General features: G+C 52.4%; 1 protein-coding gene across 2 annotated transcripts in view; it reads right to left on the reverse strand.

The window, feature by feature from the left end:
* Positions 1-301: 301 nt before the first annotated feature.
* The window catches only part of GDAP1L1 (ganglioside induced differentiation associated protein 1 like 1), a 31,781-nt gene continuing 23,508 nt past the window's right edge, over positions 302-8,574 (reverse strand). Inside the window, exons 6-7 of one of the 2 annotated variants that reach the window (XR_001370332.2) lie at positions 1,240-1,883; positions 302-1,143 (exon numbers count right to left, since the gene is read on the reverse strand). Coding sequence is in view for 1 of the 2 variants with exons in the window: in XM_006147572.3 (XP_006147634.1) it covers positions 1,540-1,883 (344 nt within the window). In the remaining variant the exon portion in view is untranslated. Of the gene's footprint in view, positions 1,884-8,574 lie in introns of both variants that reach the window. The other variant, XM_006147572.3, reaches the window with a different exon arrangement.

The following is an 8,574-nucleotide window of genomic DNA, read 5'->3' on the forward strand; positions in this document are numbered from 1 at the left end:
CATGCTCTGTTGGCTGTGAAGAACTGTGCCTAAGGGACCAGCAGTTAGCGTAATGGCTATGTCGCTGGACTCCCATGTAGTTGATCACGTTTGAGTCCTGGACTCAGTGGCTTAAACTCATGCCAGGCGCGTGTGCATGCATGCCCAAGATCCCAAGAGGAGAATGGAGGAGAAGGAATTGCAGCGTGGCCATCGCCCCTGGGGGTGTGATTTCTCACTTTCTGTCTCTCTGTCTCTGTCTGTCTTTTTGGTGAGCGCACGTGCCCTACAGCAAAAACCTCTCCAAAAAAAAGAAGAAAAAGAAAGAACTGTGCCCAAGTGGGGTTGAGTATGTCAGGGCAAAGCCTTGGAAAGTGCCCTGAAGCCAGCCCAGACCCAACAACTTGAGACCTAGCGTCCACTCTTCCTAGCTCTTGCAAAAAACTAAGTCGGGACCCTTGCATCTCTTCCCCTCTAACCCCAGCTTTCTGAGATGAGAGCTGGGCGGACAACACAAGTGTAGAAATAAAGAGCGACTACTCCTCCCGGGTGCTTTATTGGGGGCTTTCAGTGGTTCCTCAGCGTGAGCGGCAGTGACACCCAGACCCTTTCCCAACATGCAAAAGGCACAGGAAAGTGAGACCCGACCAGGTGGGCAGCGTGGATGAGGAGCCCCCACGCCCCTGCGTGGTACAGTGCAGCATGGGAGAGCCCAGGAGCGATGGGCAGTGGGCATTATGGGCAGAGGTTGGGAGAGGAACCCGAGGCTCGTCCACCTCCGGCCCACCCCTGCACGTGGACAGTCTGACCTTCGGAGAGAAAGTCACATGGCTCGTACTGAAAGCTCCACCCCACAGGGTGGGCAGACTCAACTCAAGGGGGAAAAAGGGTGATGGAGGCTGCCTCCAGGGATTTCTGTGAAAATGCCGAACCAAACATACTGGCCAAATCGGGAGGGGAGTGACGGTGCTCGTGGTGTCAGTCCCAACCATGGCCTGGTTCAGGGTGCCACTGCCATGGCTCAAGCCAGTGCTGTCTCAGTTCATGTCCAGGAGAAGAATGAAGCCCCTTCTAGTCTTCGGGGTCTGGTTCTCCAGTCCCATCTGGAGGTACCAGTGAGAAGAGTCGAGTCTTGATGTTGGCTTTGTCCTGTGGAAGAGTTCCCTGGGCAAGAGGGAAGGGGAGGCAGGGGGTCAGGCCCCTGAGCCCCCAGCACCTCCAGAATCTGGGCCCTGGTGGATGAAGCTGCCTGGGACTCACCTCAGATCCTAACCAGTCCCCACAGTTCCATCTGGAGACCTTGAATCAAAAGAAAAGGCATTCGTGTTTCGCTCGTCCTCTCTCTCTCACCTTCTCTTTCTGTCCTTCAGTCGGGCCGTGGCCTCACGGCATTGACAACGTCTACTTCTACACTATGGAATGTTTCACACTGACGACAGGATGGCTCGGCACGAGGGGTGGGGGGCTGTCCAGGTGTTCACAACACGGCGAGTTACCGAGAGCTCTTGGGAATCACACAGCACAGAGACACCGACAGTCAGCCAAGCCCTGGGCCCGGCTCTAGATGTATTTTTTCTTGAGGTACCAGTAGGCAAAGTAGCCCATCCCACCCAGGGAGCCCATGAGGAAGGACGCCCCGAAGAAAGACGGTGGTTTCCGCTTGACCAGCCGGAACGCGTTGGGGATGACGGCCGACAGCAGGGTGGTGTGGATGTCGCCGAGGACTTTTCGGAAGGCAAAGCGTCTCTGGACCCTCTCAAAGAAGGACTGCAGGTTGGGCCGGCTGCCGTCCTCCCAGTATTTCTTGGACAGTCCCAGGAACTTGAGGCGGTGCAGGGTGGCTCCCAGGAGGACGTCGGCGAGGGTGAAGGCACAGCCGCAGAGCCACAGCTCGCACTTCTGCCCTGGTGGAGAGAGTGCGGGCGGGCTCAGCTCCTCCCCTCCCCTCTTCCCCTTCACCCACTGACTCCTCTGGCTCTCATCCCCACCACAGGGCTTCCCGAGGGTCCTTTGTTTCTATGCAACTTTCAGGTTCTGCTCTATTATTTATTTTCCTTTAAATCAATTGATGTTTAAAGTGTAAATATGTGTATTTAAGCTCTTGCTCGGGGACCAGCAGGTGGCGTGGTGGTTAAGGTGCTGGACTCACACATGGCCCACTGAGGTTCGAGTTCTGGACCTGGCAGCTTGCTTTCTCACTTTTCTCTCTCTCTGATTAAATTAAAAAATAACAAAATTAGATGAATAGTTCTTTAAAATTAAACAAATAAATAAACTCTTGCTCACCTAACCAGCTGCTCCTTTGACAGCTCCATTTGGGTGTCCATCCCTGAACTCACCACCCTCGTCCCTGTCTTGGCCGCGGCACCTCCGCCCTCCCAGTCACCCAGGCCGGAAGCTATGATGAGAGCAAAGATGGACTCTGCTCTTTCTCATCCCCCACAGAGTCTGTCAACAATTGCCATCAGCTGTACCTTCAAGTACACTCAGAATCCGATGTCACCTCCACCTTCACGGTCCCAGTCCAAGCAACCCTTCGCCCCTACTCAGAGCATCCCAGTGTCTCCTTGCAGGACTCCCTCCATCTGCCCTGAGAGTCGACTCTCAGCACAGCAGCCAGAGGGCTCTTGTTAAAACTCAAGTCAGATTATGGCACTTTCCTCTGTTCCATACCCTTTAATGGGGGCCAGCAGGTGGCACAGCAGTTACATTGCTGAACTCCCACATGGCTGACCACGGTTCTAGTCCTGGACCTGGTGATTTGATAATCATGCCAGGCACGTGTGCGTGTGTGCCCAAGATCCCAGGAGAAGGGATTGCTGCGTGGCCATCTCCCTCTCACCGTCTCTGTCTGGTGAGCACATGTGCTCTAAGGCAGAAACCTCTAAAAAAAATTCAGAACCTTTTAATGACACCCCATCACAGAGTGAAATCCAAGCCCTTTCAAGCTCTTCCAGGCCCTGCGTGACCAGCCCCAGGTATCCTTTGGCCCTCACATTCTCTCCTCCTTGCTCCCTCACCTCCAGCTCGCTGGCCTCCTGGCAGCTCCTCGTGCTGGGCACGTTCCCACCCCAGCCTTTGCACTTGCTGTTTCGCTGAGAACAGTCTTGCCCCGCACAGCTGGGGCTCATTCTGCCACCTCCTTCAGGTCTCTGCTTAAATGCCATCTCCTCCGGGGGCTTCATGGACCATCAGTTTAAAACTGAAGCCATCAACCCCAGGAGCCACTACCCCTTCCCCTGCTGTTTCCTCCATAAACTGAGCGCGTCATCTCTGTACCTCCCACTCATCCTCTACGAGAATGAAAGCCGCTCCAGGCGGGGGACTTTGGACTGTCTGGTTCACACCTGCGCTCCCCTGTACCTAGAACAGGGTCTGGTGGACAGTATGTGCTCAATAACTCTTCACGAAGAGCTGAGGAGAAGAGAAACTGTATCGTCAACAGTATCAGTGTCCATAGACTACCCGTGATGGTCAAAGTAAGTAGAACACAACCAAAACAAACACGCTTCTCTTCCAGCTGGGTAGCACTGCCCGCCCAAATCTCTGAGCCCGAGGCCTAGTAACACATATTATAAAGGGGTGAAGTACTAGCATCACACTAGTGCTCTTCCTATTTTGTTTAAGATATGTTTTTGCTAGTAGGCAAGTATGCTCGTTGGAGAGACAGAGAGAGAGAGACAAAGAGACAGAAAGCAAGAAATCATCTCCTGGGGGATGGCTACACCACAATCCCTTCTCTTCCATTCTCCTCTCAGGATTTTGAGCACACCTGTACATGTGCCCAGTGTGAGAGATTTTATTTTTTTGAGAGAGAGATTTTCGCTATGGAATGCCTGCACTTGCTGGAGACACAGAGAGAGACAGACAGACAGTGAGAAAAAAATTCAGAACCTTTTAATGACACCCCATCACAGAGTGAAATCCAAGCCCTTTCAAGCTCTTCCAGGCCCTGCGTGACCAGCCCCAGGTATCCTTTGGCCCTCACATTCTCTCCTCCTTGCTCCCTCACCTCCAGCTCGCTGGCCTCCTGGCAGCTCCTCGTGCTGGGCACGTTCCCACCCCAGCCTTTGCACTTGCTGTTTCGCTGAGAACAGTCTTGCCCCGCACAGCTGGGGCTCATTCTGCCACCTCCTTCAGGTCTCTGCGTAAATGCCATCTCCTCCGGGGGTTTCATGGACCATCAGTTTAAAACTGAAGCCATCAACCCCAGGAGCCACTACCCCTTCCCCTGCTGTTTCCTCCATAAACTGAGCGCGTCATCTCTGTACCTCCCACTCATCCTCTACGAGAATGAAAGCCGCTCCAGGCGGGGGACTTTGGACTGTCTGGTTCACACCTGCGCTCCCCTGCACCTAGAACAGGGCCTGGTGGACAGTATGTGCTCAATAACTCTTCACGAAGAGCTGAGGAGAAGAGAAACTGTATCGTCAACAGTATCAGTGTCCATAGACTACCCGTGATGGTCAAAGTAAGTAGAACACAACCAAAACAAACACGCTTCTCTTCCAGCTGGGTAGCACTGCCCGCCCAAATCTCTGAGCCCGAGGCCTAGTAACACATATTATAAAGGGGTGAAGTACTAGCATCACACTAGTGCTCTTCCTATTTTGTTTAAGATATGTTTTTGCTAGTAGGCAAGTATGCTCGTTGGAGAGACAGAGAGAGAGAGACAAAGAGACAGAAAGCAAGAAATCATCTCCTGGGGGATGGCTACACCACAATCCCTTCTCTTCCATTCTCCTCTCAGGATTTTGAGCACACCTGTACATGTGCCCAGTGTGAGAGATTTTATTTTTTTGAGAGAGAGATTTTCGCTATGGAATGCCTGCACTTGCTGGAGACACAGAGAGAGACAGACAGACAGTGAGAAATCACCACCCAGGGGAATGGCTATGCCACAGTCCCTTCTTCTCTATTCCCCTCTTGGGATTTTGGGCACATGTGCCCACCATGAGTTTTAAGTTGCCAGGTCCTGGACTTGAACTGTGGTCAACCATGTGGGAGTCGAGCGATGTAACCATTATGCCATCTGCTGGTCCCACTAGTACTCTTTCTTTGATATTATCAAAACAACTGAAAAGAGATTAATGCTCAGTCTGTGGTTTTATGTCATTATTTCTGTGTGATCTAAAATTAGCCTGCACATTTAGGTAACACTTATCTGTACGTGTTTTTCTCAGTTGCTTAGACTTGGAATTCTGGAGCCGCTTTGGTCTCCTACATCCTCATTTTGCTCCAAAACCTTCCATTCTCCCCTCTGGCTACACATGAATGTGCAGATTCCTTTGCCTTCAAGAGTTACGTTAGCTCCAATGTACTTCTTCAGTCTTGGCTTCTTATGAATGGCCCGTCTGCCTGTCGTTCCCACAAACAAGCTATGCACATCCCAGCCTCTGGCCTTTGCTTCTACTGTGCCCTGTACCTGAAATGCTCTCCCCCTCTCCACTTCCTCTATGGTTTGCTTTCCTGAGAAACTTGCTTTTGCAACCTTGAACAGGCCATTCCTTTCAGCTCAGGGATTGATACCTTTCACCATCGAAACCTGCATCATCACTGTGTCTTCTTGTTCATTTATTTATCCCTTCAATACATGTTTATCTGGAGTATGTGCTGGGCATGAGGACATGAAGCGACACTCTGCCTCCCCAAGGGGCCCGTGGTTATGGGAGAGCATGAAGTGTCACGAAGGCTCTAACTGGGAGTTTGTTCTTGGATACATAACCGTCAAGTGGCCTGATGGACGTAACAGGGCGTACTGAGTCGGCGGTTGGAGACCAGGTACCTAGCTCACGGGAGCAGCATGGAGGTGTGTTTAACGCCAGGAGGTTATGCAATCTCACTAAGGGACTGAGTGTAGACAGACTTGAGAATAGGGCCAGAGACAGTCCTGGAGCACGCTCAGCCTTAGATATTAGGCGGCAAGGAGAAAGCAGCCAAAGCGCTAAGGAGGACCAGCCGCAAGGGAGGAGATGGCCTGGGGAGTGTGGTGTCCTGGAAGCCCAGCTGAGAAAGAGTTTGAAGGAGGGGGAAGTGCTCGGCTCCGCTCACAGGCTTGCAGAGGTCAGATAAGGAGACTGAGAACTGCAATGACGATGGTGTTTAGGGACTGGTGACAGGAGCAGTTAGAGCAGAATGCTGACGATGAAAGCCCAGTTGGAGAGAGTTCAAGAGGGGACTCAGACGATGAACAAAGATCGCTCTTTCAAGGAGTTTTGCTAGAATGGGGAGGTAGGTCAGCAGTGCCAGGAGGTTGGGCGCGCATTTATAAATTGGGAGGGATGAAGAAGCACAAGGCACGCTGGCCCAGCTGCAGGGACGCAGGTAGTGGGTTGCTGCTGTGGGACGCCGGGCCCTGTAGGAAAGCCCTGGGTTCACATCCTGGGGCTGCCTCTATAGGCCAGGTGTGCCCATAATCCTGGATGGGGAGGACTGTGGAGAGTAGGAAAATCTTGTGGAGGGTGCTCCACCTCCTTTCAATAGATACATGAACTTAAAAAATAAAAAACCATGTTGACGGGAATGATGCAGCAGAGAGGGGGCAATGATCGAACCGGAAAGGGTGGAGTAAATGGCGGAGGTGTGTCCCTGAGCAAAGTGGGTGGGATCCAGTGCACTGGGCAGGACTCGGTCTTAGGGCCAGTTTTTCAAGAACGGTTCAACTCCAGTAACAAGAGGGAGTGTACTGGCACATTTCATCAAATCTAAGTTTTCATTAAATGTGAGGCACCCAGCCAGAAGAAAGAAAGGATGATTAAACTAATGATTGTAAGAAACGTTCCAGTGTCTGGTGTGATTTTGCAAAGATGCATTTTAGAATTGATAAGATGCCGTGCATGTGTTTACACTAATGCTGGTGGGTGGGTAGCTGTGGGGAGCAATGCCGAAAAGATCCGTATATTGTTTTAGTTAGCCAGAGAGAGACAGAGAGGGAGAGATGGAAAGTACCCCCTAGTGGGGCATGGTCACACCGCAATCTCATCTCTTCTAGTTCTCCATCCTGTTTGGATCTGGGACACATATGCATACCCACCTGACATGTTTCTCAAGACACTGGGGCCAGGATTTGAACTGTGCAGTCAGCCATATGGGATCCAACTCCCTCAACCACCAGGCAAGGGGCTGGTCCAAGTTATCTTCCTAATGCTTCCATTTTCTCAGAGACACTGAAAGAAAGCCATCATTTGCCAGTGGGGGAAGAGGTTGGAGGCTTTGGGAGAAAGGAGAAGGCATAAAGAAGTCATCTGAGAGCAGGTGGTGGGAGACCTGGGGCAACGTGAAGGCCAGCTATGACTGGTGGCCGTGAATTCAGAGCAAGTCCACCAGCATCCAGCCGCACGTAGGTGCACAGGGGCAGGGGCTGAGTAATGGGAGAGTCGGGTTTAACCAGGCCTGAGGATTTGCAAAGCGACTGTAATGAAGCAAGAAAAGGGAAAGGGAGTGGAATGTACAGTCAGGGAAGTTCCTGTAAAGAAGATCTGGGAATTATTGCTAGGAAAGGGAGAGGAGAGATTTCAAGGGGTGATGGGCCTGCGGGATGGTGGAAGGAGGCAGGATCGAGAGATGCAGTCTCCAACTACAGTCTGCATGATCTCTGCAGGGCAGTGAGTATAGACAGACTGGAGAACAGGGCCAAGGACTGCACTCCAAGGCCCTCCAACACAGACACTGGGCAGCAAGGCGAACCCAGCAGGGATACTGAGAAGGAGCAGCCTCTGAGGCCAGAGAGGGGCTAGGAGAGCACTGTGTGGGCCCTTATTCATCACAGCAACTCCAGAGTAGGTGCCATTATTGTCCCCTTTTTACAGATGAGACAACTAAGGCACAGAGAGGTTGAGTAGCTCGGTCAATGCTACACAGTGAGTACGTGGGCAGAGGGATTTGAGTCCAGGCTGCCTGGTCCTAGTCTGTGCTGGCAATCCCTATATTGTGCTACTTCTTTCTGTGGGCAAATGAACATGGGCAGAACATATGTCTCTACATACACTCAGGCGCCTTGCAACAGGTGCATGCTTTACCTGGGCCTGTGTGGGTCTGTCCATGTGTCTGCAGGTGCACAGGCTACATGTTCACCATGTCTTCCCCACGACTCACAGGGCACGCTCCCTCTGTGTCTCCCCCCCCACTCTCAGGGTACGCTTCCCCTGTGTCTCCCCTACGACTCGCAGGGCGCATTCACCCTATGTCTCCTCCATGACTCACAGGACGCGCTCACCCTGTGTCTGTCCCACGACTCCATGCAGCCGATTATGCACATGCATGTGGATATCTGCACACACGGGCAGCAGAGTCCCTGTGGGACGGGATGGCCACATGTGTAAGCACAGTGCATGCCCACACGCCCTTGCCTGCAGACTTGCCCATGAGCATGTACATGCAGGCCATTATTATATCCACGCCTGTGCTTACGCTGTAGGCAAATATAGCCTACCACGTGTGACCATGTTTGTGCGTGGGCCTGGGAGCTCTCGGGTATGTCGCCAGAGGGCCTGACCCCTGCATCCTCTCCCTCCTCTCTTCTGGTTGTGCGTTCCCCTCACTAAGCTCAGCACAGAGCGTCTCTGAGTCCAGCTGTGCCTGCTGGAGACATCGCAC

This window comes from Tupaia chinensis, unplaced genomic scaffold, assembly GCF_000334495.1.
Source record: "Tupaia chinensis unplaced genomic scaffold, TupChi_1.0 Scaffold000216_1, whole genome shotgun sequence".
NCBI lineage: Eukaryota > Metazoa > Chordata > Mammalia > Scandentia > Tupaiidae > Tupaia > Tupaia belangeri.